This window comes from Onychostoma macrolepis, chromosome 17 (assembly GCF_012432095.1).
Source record: "Onychostoma macrolepis isolate SWU-2019 chromosome 17, ASM1243209v1, whole genome shotgun sequence".
In the NCBI taxonomy this organism is placed as follows: domain Eukaryota; kingdom Metazoa; phylum Chordata; class Actinopteri; order Cypriniformes; family Cyprinidae; genus Onychostoma; species Onychostoma macrolepis.
In genome coordinates this window covers 18,606,220-18,622,625 of record NC_081171.1, presented here as the reverse complement: position 1 = coordinate 18,622,625, position 16,406 = coordinate 18,606,220, and the positions used below count along the sequence as shown (strand labels likewise).

The 16,406-nt window shown below is 36.7% G+C and overlaps 1 protein-coding gene across 1 annotated transcript; it reads left to right on the top strand.

Annotated features, from left to right (window-relative positions):
- The first annotated feature begins 65 nt into the window (after positions 1-65).
- Positions 66-14,384, top strand: cenpf (centromere protein F). The gene is made up of 20 exons (XM_058748980.1): positions 66-720; positions 1,670-1,878; positions 1,975-2,171; positions 2,331-2,443; positions 2,526-2,617; positions 2,715-2,979; positions 3,120-3,322; positions 3,714-3,839; positions 3,942-4,070; positions 4,216-4,338; positions 4,451-4,586; positions 4,699-7,838; positions 8,116-10,068; positions 10,157-10,309; positions 10,394-10,528; positions 10,720-10,881; positions 11,008-11,182; positions 11,347-11,784; positions 11,937-12,112; positions 13,828-14,384. The coding sequence occupies exons 2-20, from the start codon at positions 1,717-1,719 to the stop codon at positions 14,029-14,031; spliced, it is 8,082 nt and encodes a 2,693-aa protein (XP_058604963.1). The 5' UTR covers positions 66-720; positions 1,670-1,716; the 3' UTR covers positions 14,032-14,384.
- The last annotated feature ends 2,022 nt before the right edge of the window (positions 14,385-16,406 follow it).

Sequence of the window (16,406 nt, the reverse complement as noted above, 5' to 3'; positions counted from 1 at the left end):
CTAAATACGTCCAGCGACTTGTAATCATCATCTGCTATTGTTTTTTTCATAAGTCTCTACATAAGCTGTGTCGCATCCCTGGCTGTAACCATGGTGATGAAATCCATATATGGCTCTCACACCATCTGCTATGACCCAGAGCACGTGTTTGGCAGAGCCCTATGGAAGCAGTATGGTGCCATTCATCTCCCCACAGATCATTGCATTCAGGAAGACAAACAGGAACAGAAGTGTAACCATTCAGAAGTGCAGAACAGCAAGGGATTAAAAATCATTGCAAATAACCAAAAATCATATGTAGTGCATTTATTACGATCACCAGTTTGCACAAAGCCAGCAATAATACAGACAAGAACGATGCTTAAAATAGTTTTCTTTTAATAAATAAGACTAAAGAAAGAGAATGAATACCTTTGAAGCGATTATGCATCTCGTCAAATGTCTGTATGTTTGGACGAGAGCTAAATAACTCAACCGCCCGATTAGTAAATCATTTCAGGGCCGAAATAATTATTTAGAAAATAATGGGTGGAGTTACATTCGAATGGACAGGAGTGGCCAATCAGAGCCCGATATGTTCTTATGTCATTTGTCAAACGCGCCAATCACGACGCTGCATTCAGTCAACCACTGTTGAACCCTTTTTTGAATTTTTTACTCTAGTAACGTAAGAGAAGAAGAACGTTAGGGTAACCGTGAGGGGTTCTTACTTTAGTTCTGGTAAGATTTAACTTTATATGTATTTTTTTATAGAGTGTAGTATATTATTGTTGAGAGTGGGATATATCTAAAGTCTGTCGTTATACATTTATTTGATTGATCTGTTCAAACCAACCGCGTGATGATTTCGTATTGTGTCATAATAGCCGTCTCGTGTTTATTTATAAATTAAATAAACCTCTTTTATAATCTCACAACTGTGCCTCTACTTTTTTTTTTTTTTTTTATGGAAACGAAAGCAAACTCTTTTCATCCTAAATGTCCTCTTTGCAAATTTCACACATATGTATATAACGTATATATGTATATATATCTATAACGTTTAACGTTATTGTTACAGTACATTTGTGTATTAGTGAACTCTTGTGACGTGTTAGCTCTGTCACATACTTAAATGTATTAAAATTCCTTATTTTAAGTAGTTTCTGTTAGTAGCTAACTAAATTACTATAGCATTTAATAGATGCATAAAATGCGAAATAAGATTATTTTGTGAAGTAAGTTGTCAAAATCATAAGGTTTTTTTGTTTTGTTTTGTTTTTGTCAGACTGTGGTGATAGTTTAGTCGATTGTGCAAAAAATCAGTTTGAAATCATCCTGTATTCTCCACTCATTAACTGCACTGAATGCTATATTTGCCAATATTAATAATAATTTTTCTGAGACTTTTGTTTTTGATAGTGCACCATATTAGGTGAATGAAAAACACACTTTATAAGAAAATTGAAGAAACATTAAATTGTATGAAAACGTGTGAATACTTCTGAACACACTGAATTGTAATTTTAAATCATTTTAACTGTGTATATTATTGTATTGTATATGATCAATTGTATATATTATTTTTGTTTCAGTTTTATAATCTGTTTAATGTTGTACATATATGATTCTATAATGCTGCTTGATTGGGGGTTTGCAGAACAAATGTCTACCTTATTGCATTTTTCAGAGCATGCCAGAGTGTCTTTGATGAGCAACACAGCATCTTAAGTAAGTATGAGCTGGGCTGTAGAAGAATGGAAGGATGGCCTTCCTGCAAAGGCCTTACAAAAGATCCAAGAGATTGAAGGGCAACTTGACAAGTTAAAGAAGGAAAGACAGCAGAAACAGTTTCAGCTGGATTCCCTTGAAGCTACTTTACAAAAACAGAGGCAAAAGGTAAGTTACCTGAGAAACAATGGAGTAGATTTCCTCTTTAGCATCTTAATGAATGCAGTTAAATTTGCATCATGTGTGTATTATATTTGCCTACAGATGGACAGTGAGAAAAGTGAAGCTTCTGCCCTCAAGAGGGAAAATCAGTCTTTGGTAGAATCTTGTGAAAATCTGGAAAAGACTAAACAGAAACTTACACATGACATTCAAACAAAGGAGCAACAGGTGAATTATCTGGAGGGTCAACTCAACTTGGGCAAGAAGCAGATTGATAGACTAGAACAAGAGGTCAAAAAGTAAGTGGACAGTGTTTAATAATTGTTGTGCCTAAGCTGTCAATATAATATGATTTTTTTTTTTTATGTATAAGTAAGTAATTGAATAACCTTAAAATATTGGAACATATTGTAAACAATAAGACTCACCTTGGCTTAATTTTTACCTTTTTCATTCAGGTACAAGCATGAATTGGAACGGTCCCAAACTTCACATGCTTCAGAAATCCAACAGTTTAGTACACCACAGAAAACTTTTGCAACCCCTGCGACACCTAATCATTGGCAACAGGGTAAGATATGAGTTACAAAAAAAAAAAATGCTGTTCAGAATGGATGCAACACACTGTAACACTGTAATAACTGCATTTTCAGATTCAAAAATAAGTGACCTACAGGAAAAGTACAATCGAGAGGTTGAGGAGCGGAAAAGGTTGGAAGCTGAAATCAAAGTCATGCATGTAAAAGTAAGTAAAATACATATTTTTTGTTTGTTGCTAGTTATTATATTAATTTACTAAATAGTAAAAATGCATCTCTTTTTTAAAAAAAAAAAACTTGAAGCTTCTGAACCAGTCTGCAGTGAGCCATAAAGACATTGCAAGACAGCAGGCAGGGTCCTCAATTTTCCCTTGGCAGCAAGACCAAACACACAGTCATCAGTCTCTGACTGTGATGGAGACACCCTCTAGGAGAAAAAACGGACCCTCTGGGATGTCATGGTCTTATGATGACACACCAATTAAGCCCCACCAGCAGTTCACATCAGGCACTCAAAGTGACACAGCTGGATCACAGCAGATGGAACAGCTTAAGAATATAAATCAAGGTTGGTCTGACCTTACAGATGGATTTATTTTTTATTATGTACATGAAAATATGCTTTTGAGTATAGCACTACAGTGATAATCTTCATATGCCTTAAGGTAACACATTTTCTTTCCTTTTTTTCCCCTCTATGCTGCTCAGATCTAAAGTCAAAAGTTTCTGAGTTAGAACTCCGCCTTCAGGCTCAAGAGAAGGAAATGAAGAATCAGACCAATAAATTCAATGAAATTCAAAGTCAATTCGAAATGGCCAAGAAAGATCTGGCAGAAAAGGACAAACTCTTCAGCAAGTCCAGAGATGAACTCACAAAGGCTACAGGACAGTACGAGCAGTCAGTTTCTAAGGTATAGGTCATCTTAATGCATTTACATTTTGTTATCTTATCTTTTAAGCTGTTATATTCAGTGTCCCCAGAAAAGTACTTAGAGACCTAAAACACTTAAAGTATATGAATGTCTTTGTATTATATAAAGCACACTTTCAGGAAAAGCATTGCACGAAACTATTTTGCTTCAAAAGTGTTGCTGGTTATTACAAATAATTGCCACTTGGCTTGATGTTTTAAAATGTATTATATTTTATGTATAATGTATCAAGATATTCAAACGTTAGGTGTCCAGTTTTAGATGCCACTGTATGTATTTTATATGTTGTGTGTTGTGCAGTCTTTTGGTTGAACAATAGGGTAAATCATGTGAATATAGTAGTTAATCTTTGGTTGATTTGGCTCCTCAGTGTTCATCTCTTGAGATAAAGCTGAAGCAGGTAACAGAGGAGATGAACTGTCAGAGACATAATGCTGAAAGCGTGCATAGATCTTTGGAGCAGAAAATCAAGGACCAGGAGAGAGAGAGTCAAAAGGTCTTGTCTTACTGTCAAATATAATTCATTTAACATGTTTTATATTTCTGAATGTTGGATGAGTTCAAACTAAAAAAATATTTGTCCTCTCGCTCATTTCAGGAACTTGCACAACTTCAAAGCTCCCATCAAGCCCTTGATCAGCAATTTAACCAGGTGAAAAATAAAATGAGTATGGAGATCCAGCAAGCCAAAAAAGAGTACAATGTTTTGCAGTCAGATATGGATAAGGTAATTTGACAATTCAGCTATGATTAATGTTTTAGGCATGTTATGAATAACATGTTTCTGTTCATTATATTTTCTCTCTTAGTTTCTTTTCGAATTACTTAACCCAAACATGCATAATCACAACAAAATGTCACTGGTTTCAAAGGTAACTACTCTAAAGAATCGACTGGAGAAAGATTTGGAGGAGCTGAAACAGAAACTTCTCAGGTCTGAACAGGCATTGCAGGCCAGTCAAGTGAAGGAGACAGAATTAAAGAAGAAATTTGATGTAAGTTGGCTGGGTATTAGTTTGCTTGTTTTCATTTAATAAAAACAGATTTTACTTTATAGAGTATGCAGAGCATGCCAGCATTTGAATGTGTTGTTTCTTCTCGTCCTAGGAGATGCAGAGAGAGAAGAATACTCTCAGTTGTCAGTTAGATCAAGGAATGAAAAAAGTCAAACAACTTGAAGAGGAAAAACAAAATACTGAGCAAAACCTTGCCAAAAGCCGTACAATGGTGGATGATTTAAAAGGTATGTTTTAAAAGTTTATTAAATGTATTACATTGTAACATTTTAAAAACAAAGATTTCAAAAAGAATCTAAAGAAATACTTCATCTTATCATTTTTACTTCCTACCTTCAGTTAAGACACAAACCCAGAGTGAAGAACTGACTGAGCTTCACAAAAAATTGGACCGTCAAAGTGTATCATCTGCTCAGGAATTGGAAAATGCCAAGAAAACGCTGGCTGAAACCGAAGCAAAGAATATGAAGACTCAGGCCGAGTTGCAAAAACTAGTTCATGAAGTTGAACTCAAAGCTAATAAAATTTGTGCTATGGAGAAAGAAAATGAAGACCTCAAAATGACTTCAAACTCCTGTCAGAAAGAAATTTCTGAGATGAAAAAAGAGTATGAGGCTCTTCTGCAGTGGAAAACCGAAAAGGAACAGTTGATCAATAACACTGAATCCAACCGTGAAGAAATGCTGAGTAAAATTGCAGATCTGGAGAATGATAAAGCCAAACTCAATGATGCTCATGATGGTCTCTGGAAAAAGCTGCAGGATTTAGAAAATGAGAAGATTTGCCTATCAGGTCAGACTGATTCACTCAAAGGTGAACTGCTTGTAAAATGTGTGGAGCTGGAGGAAAAAGGAAGAGTATATGAGGAGCTTCAACAGCAGCTATGTGAGACGCATCAAAAACATAATAAGGAAATGGACAATTTGAAGCAACAAATCACTCTGATGCAGGAGCAGGTGAGTGAGCTTGAAGCTAAACTGCATCAAGAAACAAGTAAGGTGGAAGGATTGGAGAAGGCCCATGGGCAAATCCTTGCTGAATATGAAAGTGCTTGTGACCTGGCTAAATCAAAGGACTCTATTATTGAAATGAACAGAACTGAGATTGAGCATCTTCAGGAAACCTTTGCCTTGCGAGAGCAGGAGCTAGAGAACTTTAAAGAGGAGAAAGACATGTTAGCTAAAGAATGTGAAGACCACCTTGTACAAAACAAAGAGCTGGAAGAAGAAAAATTGAATGTGGAAACATCCCTGCAGGAGGTACTTGAGAAGATTGCCCTCTTGGAATCAGACCTAAAGTGTCAAAAAGATTTACATGCAGATATCCAAGGAAAGTATGATGACATTTCTAAAGTCAGAGAAGATCTAGCAGAGAAAGTGTCTTTAGTGGAAAAGAGGGAAAAAGATCTTATTCTTGAAGTTGAATCTCTGCTACAAAAGAATAAGTCATTCTGTTCTCTTGAAGAGAAGTTTAATTGTCTTGTTTCTGAGGCAGAAGAAACCAGAAGTTCCCTGGAAAAAGTAAAGGAACTACAAGTTCAGACCACCTCTGAGTTGGAAAATCAGAAGAAAATAGCTGAGAATCTTGCAAAAGATATAGAAGAAGAAAGAAGGAAGGCGTCAAGCTTAGAGCATGATAATGCACTACTCAAAGTGAAACAACAAGAGGTCGAAAATAAAGCTAATGATCTAGCTGAGAAGTACGAAAGCCTCCAGAAATTCCATGATGTTGTTTGCCAAGAGAAAGAAAATCTTCTTAAAAAGGTTTCTGAAATGACAGGAGCACTTGCTGAAAAAGATGCAATGGCAGAAAAGATTGTGTTAATGCAAACTGAGCTTGAAGCCTCAAATCATTTGTCCACCACACTAAAGAATTCACTAGAAAGTCTTCAGAAACAGTTTGATTCATCTGCAGAGCTGAATTTAAGCCTGGAAAAAAATTTACAAGACATATCTGAAGAAAAAGCGTTATTAGAGACAAGTATCAAGAACCTCAGTGAAAGACACAACAATGAATCTGAAGCTCATGTCTCTGAAATTGAAACTCACCTTAAAAAACAAAAGAGTTTAGAGGAGCACATCAGTGTACTTGGGGCAGAATTACAGAGCAAATGTCTAGAGGCCAGAAATGCTTCAGAGAAACTAGAGGAGGCTGCTCTTGAAAAGGTAAAGTTGAATCAAGATCTTGACTTATCTAAGGATCAACTCAGGGAGGTCACTGATTCCTGTCAGAAAGTTGCAAAGGAACTTGAAGACTTGAAACAAAGTGCATCTCCACAGGAGATAGAAAGTCTCAAAGCTGCTTTGGCATATTTACAAAGCCAAGAAGCTGCAAAATCCTGTGAGATTGAAACTTTGAAAGGAAAACTTCAAGAGGCTCAATCTGAGCAAGCTAAAGCATTAGAGGCACTGAACGAAAAAAACATTAACATGAGCAGAATCAAAGTACAGCTTGAAATGTTGCAGATGGATCTTGAAGATAATGAAACCTGCATGAATTCATTTGATGCACAAGTAGAGGAACTGCAAGGCAACATCAGTGTTCTTGAAACAAAGTTAGGTGAGAGTGAGGCACAGAGGTCCATCCTGCAAGCAGAGCTCGAGTCCGTCAAAGAAGACTATGAAAAAAGCGCACTTGAAGTGTCACAGCTATCTGCATGTTTGGAGGAAACGCAGAAAAAACAACAATCCAGTTCTGCATTATTCGCTGAGTTGGAGTCTTTGCGTGCAACCCATGAAACACTAAATGTTTCCCTAGAGCAAGAGAATTGTAAGCTGACAAACCTTGAAGCAATGTACAACAATCTTATGGAACAAAAGCTTAAGTTGGAATCCGATTTTCAGGAATTAAAAGCAGATGCCCAGAATTCCCGTGAGCAAATAGATCAATTAAAGCAGTCAAACGATTCTCTGGTATCTCACATTGCAGAACAGCAAACTTACATAGAACAACTTCAATCTGAGAAGATTCCTGCAGCAAACTCTGATGCAGACACACTGAAAAAAGAGCAAACTGCAGATGAGAATGACCAAGATATATGCGAAATGCCATTTGCTAACACATCTATTTTGCCCTTTGAAGAAGATATTGCTGTCCTGGGTATTTCATCACATGGAGAGCATCTTGATTCGCAAGAAGAGGCCCAAACGTCATTGTCATCAGATGAGGATGGCCAACACATACCGCTGAAAGAGCAAATGCAAAATAAATCCAGGGAGCTTGAGGAGATGTCTCATGAGACTATCAGAACCATGGAGGAGCAAACAGGAATTAAAATAGAACAACTCAAATTACAGCATGCCAAAGAGCTCCAGAGCATGGAGGAGCAAATGCTCAATATCAGAAATGAGTTAGAGGCCAAACTTAAAGAAGAAAAGCAACACACAGAGATCTTGTCCTCACAACTGGAGGCAACCATGCAACAACTGCAGGAATTGGACCTTGCATCATCCTCCTTGCTGGCTACTGAACCCTCCCAGGTAACCTATGTATTTCACAACATAATGTCAAATGATCTGTTTTTAATTCAGAGTTTATGAACAAAATCAATTAAACAGCTTTTACTTAAAGGTGTATTTTACTTGAAGTAAATTGATCACAACTGACTGATCTGCACATTTTTGATTGTACCTTTAAATTGCTGCATTTTGAAAATGTACCTTGGTAAAATATAGGTTTAAATTGCTGTTTTTATACAAATCTATTTCATTTAATTTCTCTTCATTTGTATTCGTATTTTTTCCCCATCTTGATCAGGAAATGGAAAAAATGACACATGAAGCACAAGAGAAAATACTGCATCAACCTGAAAAGTCAGACTCCACTCCAGATATTAGCCCAGAAAGTGAAACATCACTTGTGGAACTTGAAAAACTTAAGGAAACTCGAACAAAGCGAGAAGCGGAGCTTGTTCATTTGCAGTCCCAGTTTGAAGTCTTGGAATCTGAAATGGATGTTAGAAAAGATTTGTGCTTGGACTTGGAGTGCAAAATTCGTGAAATTGAAATAGAAAAGACAAACGGCACAGACAAGTTGACGTCCATCACTCAAGAAAACAAGAAACTGAACAACCACATTGGAGAGTTGACAGAAGAGATTGATTCACTTAGACTACAGTTGCAGACCTCCAAATGCCAGCTCTCAGATGTTGTGGAGATGATGGAAAGCTTAGAGATGGCAAAAGGTGAGTGGGGTGAGAAGTTTTTCCAGATTGAGAGCGAACTAAAAAGAGTGCGTTCGGAGAAGGCCAATTTAGAGAAGCACATCCTGTCCATGGAGGCTGACATAGAAGAGATACAAGAACAGAAGCAGAAGCAAGCAGCACAGCTTGAAGCAGCTAGGAGGACAAATTGCAGCCTTGAACAACAACTTAATATAACTATGGAAGAAGGTGGGCGACTTAAAGAAGAGCTTATTTTGTGTGCTGATGAAAGGGAAAGTGAAAATCTCTCCTTAATGAAGTGGAAAGAAAAGGCTGGGCTTCTGGAAAAGAGAGAAACCGATACACGAGAACTTATAAAAGAGCTAGAAGAGGACATTAGGATTGGGAAAAGAAAAAATGAGGCGAAAGCCAACCAAATTGATGTTCTGCTGAAAGAAAAAGAGCAACTCATTCAACAGTCTCAAAACCTTGAGAATACAGTGGCTCTTTTGAATGAAGACAACAAAAATCTGCTAAGTGAATTGCATGGTTTAAAGAGCAATGAGAATTTTGCTTCAAGAGAGTCTGAAAACATGTCTTCCAAAATCCATTCACTTGAGCATGAGAATATCAGGCTGTCCCAATCACTTGAATCGTCTCTTTTGGAGAAAGGTGAAATAGCCTCTAGGTTGATTTCTACTCAGGAGGAGGTAGCTCAGATGAGACAGGGCATTGAAAAACTGAAGGTACGAATTGAATCTGATGAACGGAAAAAGAACCACATGAGTCAGCTGCTCAAAGCTGCCCAGAGGAAGGCAGATGTTCTTCAGGACAACATTGAAAAGCTTGAGAGAGAGAAAGAACTTTCTGACCAGAATCTAGAAGACACCATTCTTCAGGCAGAGACTGCCAAAGCCGAGCTTGAGGAAGTACAGGCTGAAACGCAAGAGCTTACCAAGAAAATTGAACAGATGGTCAGTGAGCTGAAAGATCTCAAGGAGGAGAAGTATAAACTTGAGCAAGAACTTCAACAAAAGAACAAAATAATTGATGAATTGCAGTTGTCCAATCAAGCAGCTACTGAAAAGCTTAAATCTGTGGAAGAGGCAACAATTAACCAGCAACAAATAATTGAGGACTTCCATTTAAAAGTTGATGCCATGGAGGAGGAACTAAGACTCTGTCAAACAGAAGTAGAATCGAAAGAACAGAAAGCACAGGATCTGACCACTCAGTTGCTGTCTTTGCAATCAGAAAACAAAGAGTTTTCCCAGAGAGTCTTTGAATATGAAAGGTCTCAAGCAGAGCTTAGCAAAGAAAACGCACGACTTCAGTCACAAATAGCTGAGCTGCAGGCACTATCTTCAATTCAAGAAGAGCGAGATGAACTGAAAAAGGACAAGGTTGAGTTGCAGTCTACTATTGCACAGTTGGAGGAGATGGCACAGATGCAGTCTACCAAGATAGAGGTATTGCAGACAAGTGTAACTTCTTTGGAGAATAATATCCAGCAGCTGGAGAGCCAACTTGATGCTATGAAGCTCATGAACTCAGAACTAACAGAAAAGGTATTTTTTGTCATCTTTAGCTGTTCTTGTTTTGTTTATGTTCTTGTTTTTATTTCACACACATTAATTTATTCATATTCCTTTTCAGTTAAATGCACTACATGAGAGCAGTTTGTACCTCCAAACACAACATCAGCAACAACTGTGTGAGGAAAGGGAAAGACAGAATGCTTTGGAGATTAATCAGAATCTATTGACTTGTCAACTGCAGGAGTCTCAAAAACAAATCGAAACATACAAGGTATGAATTCTCCTTTACCATGTTTTACACTGGCTTCATGAATGTTCAGTCTCTGCTTAAACTCCATTTCATTGCACATTCCAGCTCAGCTTAGAAGCACTGACAACAGAAAAAGATGGCCTACAAAAAAATGTATCTGATATTCAGGAAAGTCATGATGTTCAGATAAAGGAAAACAACAGGCGGCATGAGGAGAACCTGAAACATGTACAGCAGCAGGTGGGTAGATGTAACACTGCAACAATGTGCTTTTTTCTGAGAGTAGGACTGTGCGTTCTGGCAAGAGGTGTTAAAGTAACAATGCATAAGAATTAAAACTTAATTTTTTTTTATCTTAACCTGTGATAATATTCCACCATATTATTTCTCACTTTACTATATTTCTGATCAAGCTCTGTTTTTCTCTACAGCATGAGATGGAGCTTAATAAACTAAAGGAAGAAATGATGGCGGTTGAAGAAAAGGCTGCACGGTATCTATCAGACCTCAATAGCTTCAAGTCTCAAAATGCAGATGTGGACTCTACCTTCAAGGAGTTACAAAACAAATTGGAACTTTGTGAAAAAGAAAAGGTATTGTTTTTCTTTATTTTTTTCTATTCCTTTAATATATAAGAAATATTTATACAAAATTTTGTTTGATATTTAAGTTTTAGTCAAATAATTAACCGTCATATTTATTGGTCTCGGTTCCTGTAGGCAGACTTAGACTCAAAGGTTGTGCACTTGTCCAAAGAGAAGGACAGTGCTATGAGTAAAATCAATTTGTGGATCAAGTCGTGCAAACAGCTGGAGAGTGAGAAGCAGGCATTTCAGGAAGAACTTCAGCAGCAGGGACAACAGATAGCAGCGCTGCAGGCCTCACAGAAACAAGGTATGAACGAAACTCGCAAGAAGATACGCACTTGGTCTAATATAGTAAACTTAACTTGCATTGGACTGTCACCTAACAAGTTGAAAAGTGTTAGACAAAAAAATTATTCAAATGAATAAATGTATATGTATCTGGAAATACAGAGCATCTTTTTTTGTTAACAGGTGATGCCAGCTGTAGTGACGACCTGCAGGAAGAACTACAGGAGCTGAGGGAAGCTCTGGAGGAAAAGAGCCGTGAAGCAGATGAGAGTATGGACCGATACTGCAGCCTCATGGTCAAAGTTCACAAGCTGGAAGAGACCAATGAAAGCCTCAAGAACCAGCTCAAGCAGTTGAGCACCCAGACGAAGACCCCCAAGACCAGGAGGTCCCTCAGGTCTGAGAAGACTGACCTGGAGAACAGTAAACCAGTGGAAGACAAAGCCAACGTGCCAGCAGGAAAGAGACAGAGAGCAGCAGATGACACTCCTAACAAAGCACAGGAAGCCCTGCACAGTATCACCAAGAGACTGAAAGCTGCGGCTGCCACACCTAAAGCCACACTAGATGTAGACGATGAGGATTTCAGACCAGAGGGTTTGCCTGAACTTGTTCAGAAAGGTGAGAGGTTATTGTAATTTGTCATTCGATGTACTCCACATCAAAAGTACATTCATATTCAAATGAGTTGTTCTCAGTAAAGCTTTTACAATGAAAGGACTGTGTTATTGATTTGCTATTTTTACACATCTACATCACTTCTTTCTGTACAGGTTTTGCAGATATTCCAGTTGGAGAGATGAGTCCATTCATCTTTCGCAGAACCACAGCGCAGCGCTGCAGCCCTCGGCTGGCCGCCCGAATGACTGCGGCTCAGCAGAGCTCAGTTTCAGCAGAGCATCCTGCGCAAATCTCCAAACAGACAGCAGAGGGCAGAACTTCAAACACTGTGAGTAGAACTGCCTCTGTTTATTTCCTGCAACCACAACCAACTACATCTTCGATATAAACCTTTCCTTGAAATAAGTGCAAAATAAGATTCAAATTGATGATGATAGTATTGATTCCATTAATGTTTGTGTAATATTAAAAACTGTATATATGAATCTTCCACTGTTCACAAGCAAATAGGAAGATCTTATTTTTCTTATTCTATGATGTTCATTATAGGGCTCAGATGGGCCCTATATAATGTTTTGTTTTTTTGTAGTCGTTTTGTTGTGTTTTCATCATTTTTATTACGTGCACACTTATTTCAAGTTAAACAAATGTTTTTTATATAATTTTTTTAATTAATTTGAATAAGTTCAAGTTTTAAATATTATTTTTTAAGTGAATTATAATCATGGTGGTTTCATACAATGTGTCAAAGATTGGCAAAATGTTCAATACTGGATTGGCAACTTACAAGTTTGGAAAAACACAAGCAATTTGTCATAAGGCAGCCAGCAGTATTAGCAGTACAGTAATACCAAATTGTAAGAGTAGACCAGAATAGTTACAAAGCTATAAGTGTTTTAAGTTATTATAAGAACAAGAATGAAGGAATGCCATTAAAAACTTGTGTAGCTGAAAACATTTAGTCGTTCCTTAACCACAGGAGGGCATCAAAGACCTTCAGAAAAGGTTACTGCAGTCTGTAGTTAACTCATTTACCAATCTTAAAAGTTACTGCCCATGAATGCTTTTGCAAATGAAACTCTGCATGACATTTCCGATTAGATGGAAAGAAGTTAAGTGCTTTGAAGCATTAAAGCTCTCCTGTCAGCTTTTGACTTCCTTCGAAGTTCTAATCTTGTCAGCTTACCCCAGGTCACCATTTCCTGGAGATTTTCCCAGTTATTCCTTAAGATTTCAGAGGGAGTCAAGACCACATGCTGTGGAGTAACTTTTATGTCCCAGATATATGATTCACCACCTTGAATACCTGATTCAGGATGTAGTTAAGCTTTTATGAAGGCTGAAGTTCTGCCTTCCTACTTCCATGTGTCAATTTAAAGGAGTACTCTGGGTTCAGTACAAGTTAAGCTTAATCTACAGTATTTATGGCATAATATTTTTTACCACAAAAATGAATTTAGACTTGTCACTTATTTTTGTTTATACAGCAAGCAAGAATATGATTTACAATGAGGTACTTGTAAGTGAATAGCGTTACAATATAAGTGAATCTATTGGCTATATACTTTTGAAACATTGTATAAACATTTCAGTGTAGACCCTCAAAAAATTGGCCCTTAGTTCCATAGCAAGTGCTTCACCATAAGTTAAAGTTGTTCTACAATTGGCAGACCTATTTAATGGAGCATAAAAGCTGAAGTTCTTAATGAACAGCTAAGCTTCAAGTGAAACAGATGCGAGTCGTTGGCAGGGTGCATGGGGAGGATAAGCAAACCATTAGTCAGCTTGCAGCACAGCCAGTTTTCAATTACTATTCAGCACTGGTTCTTCTCCTCAAAGTACATGCTAGGTGTATGGGTTTGGAGAGGAGAGAAGACTGATTGATTGCAAGATCTTATATTTATACATTTGCACTTGTCCACGTCTTAACACTTTCCCCATAGAAGTGTACAGTACGAGTTGTTTTGGACATTGATATTGCCCCTGGGCATTCTTGACAGCCCAAGATTGCTCGCTCCTGACATCATGTTCATGTACTTTCAGGTCCAGGTGCCCAAGGCGATCCAGAGCAATGCGGCTGTATTATCTCCACTCACCAACAGTCCACAGGAAAACAGCTGTGAAAGCCCAGTGCCTGCTATAAAGCAGAAAATTAGCAGGCGCTCTCGCAGCCTCAAAAAGACCCCGGAGAAACAAGAACGGGTCAGTGCCTCTCCAAAACAAAACGACAACTGCCAAGTTCAGTGATTAGTGGGATGCCATGTAAATTTCCCCTTTTTTTTTCTTTTTTTTTTAAATGCTGTATTTTTCAGAACATTTATGCACTGGCTTTTTAGCTTTGTAAATAAGGGCAGCTGTATCATATGTATTTGGTTTCTGTTACATCTGATTTCTTATCTTTTTTTACTGTTTCAAAACTCAAAATGATTGATGTTTTATCCTTAACACAGAATAGCTGTACCGTTTTATTGTATGTATTATATTGACCTGATTTCTTTTATCCTTTTGAGTTTTTCTGTTTAGAAACATTACAACTAATCACTCCGATTTACTGTATGTCATTGCTTTTTCTTACTACTTTACTAAAGTTCACTCTGCCGTATAAACATGTTTGTTTGTGTCATTCTTTTCTCTACAAGTGGCCTTTTGAATTACCAGTATTACTCACACACAAGAATTGTAGCAGACTTGCTATATAATATGTAGAGCTTTATATTCAGACTTTCAAATACAGATGTCTACATTTACTGGACACGTAACGAGCAGGGATCTAATTCTCAATCATTTCAAGTTCTAACTCAATACAGTTCTGCCCAGGTCTCTTCAATCAATAACTTTGCTTTTAAACTCAGTCTGAAAATTTCCCCAGAGGTTTGGTTAAGGTCTAATTGAGATGATTTGGTAAGAAAATCCAGACATGTTATACTATTTGATGATACAATGCACGAGTGTTTCATCATGATTATTTTTCTAATTTGTTCCCTGAAATGTATCCTTTTTATTAATGCCAATCCATTTTGCATTAACTGACATCAAAATCTGATTTGTTGTTGAGTTTAGTTTAACTATAAAGTAGCTGTAGACAAATTTATAGTCATCTTCTCTTTACCTAATAATAATGCTATTTCTCCAGCATAATATGATCAGTGTTATTTCAGTATAATAGAAATGTATATACACCATAGTATTTGTTAATATTTTAAATTGGCTTTTTTTTCTATATTTTAAGCTTTAATTTGAGTTTATATTTTATGTGCTTTTGTAAGTTTTATAGTAGATTTTAAATATTTATTTCAAGTTTAGTATAGTCATATTTGTGCTTCAATTTGTTTTATTTTAGTTAGTTACCAAGGTGGTATTTCAATGTAAAAAAAAAAAAATGTTTTAGTACTATTTTTAATAGTTTAAGTTAACGCAACATCAGTTGTATCTTTGTTATTGGAAATAAATGCATACTGCACATTTTTTTTCTTGCAGTGCAAAGCAAGAACATCCTCCAGTGCACTGAAGTATCTGCTGGTGTATCAGTGTACAGTAATACATCATTTCATGTCATATTTTTAATAATTTCAGCAAAATTATACCACATATAGGGCCTATAATACTCCACAGATGTCCTTATCACATAACATGTGAATTATTATATTGATCGCATGAGGGAAATTGTGGTGATTTACCAGTCAGATACAATCAACACTGCACCGTACAGAATTCTACATTAATATATGTAGTAAATTGAAAATGAGAACACAAGTCATTTTTATTTATACATTTTAACTTGTGCTACCAAAATTGCATGTCTCTTCCATAACATCACATTATTATATTATATTGCACCTCTTGCAAGCTGACATTCATAACTATTGTTTTGAGTTTGAGGTGCTGCCCTTTGGATTAGATCATAGTTCAATATTTCAGGACAGACAGCTTTAATAGAAAATATAAATTTGACTGTCCACAGAGACATTTTTAGAATCAGAATATGGTGCCATATTAAATCCCCTTCCTTCTGGTCATGACTAGACCGTGTACATTACAATAAATTGTAAGGCAAATATAACTTGATATAATCAAAAACAATTCACATCTGCTGTACACTAATCAGACAACATTAAATCCACTGACAGGTGCAGGTGTCAAGGGGTGATATAATATGAAGAGGTTCATATGCAGCAAAATTATATACACATCTACTACTGCTCTCTTTTTTTAAGTTTGAATTTTGATGTTACATATACTACTGAACATAGATGGAATTATAAAGGTGTGTGGTTAGGGAGTAGCAGATGGATCTTTTCTCTACCCAGCATGCAATAACTACTTTTGATATATTATTCAATGATGTTGAATTATTTTGCATACTAAAAGCACATGAAAAGATTTTTGTTTTTTTGATTTCCAAAATCATAATCATATTAAAATAGCAGGCTACTCCAGATTTTAAAAAGCATTCTGCAGCAATCCTGGTAATTGAAGAAAATTATGCTTTAGTACCGCTGAGGAAAATTCCATTACATAAATGACTGTGCTGACTCTGCTAAGAATGATACTGATCAAAGTCAAGGACTGTGAGGACATGTTAAATGATTGGAAACACGGAATGTTTACAATCCGTGACAAAC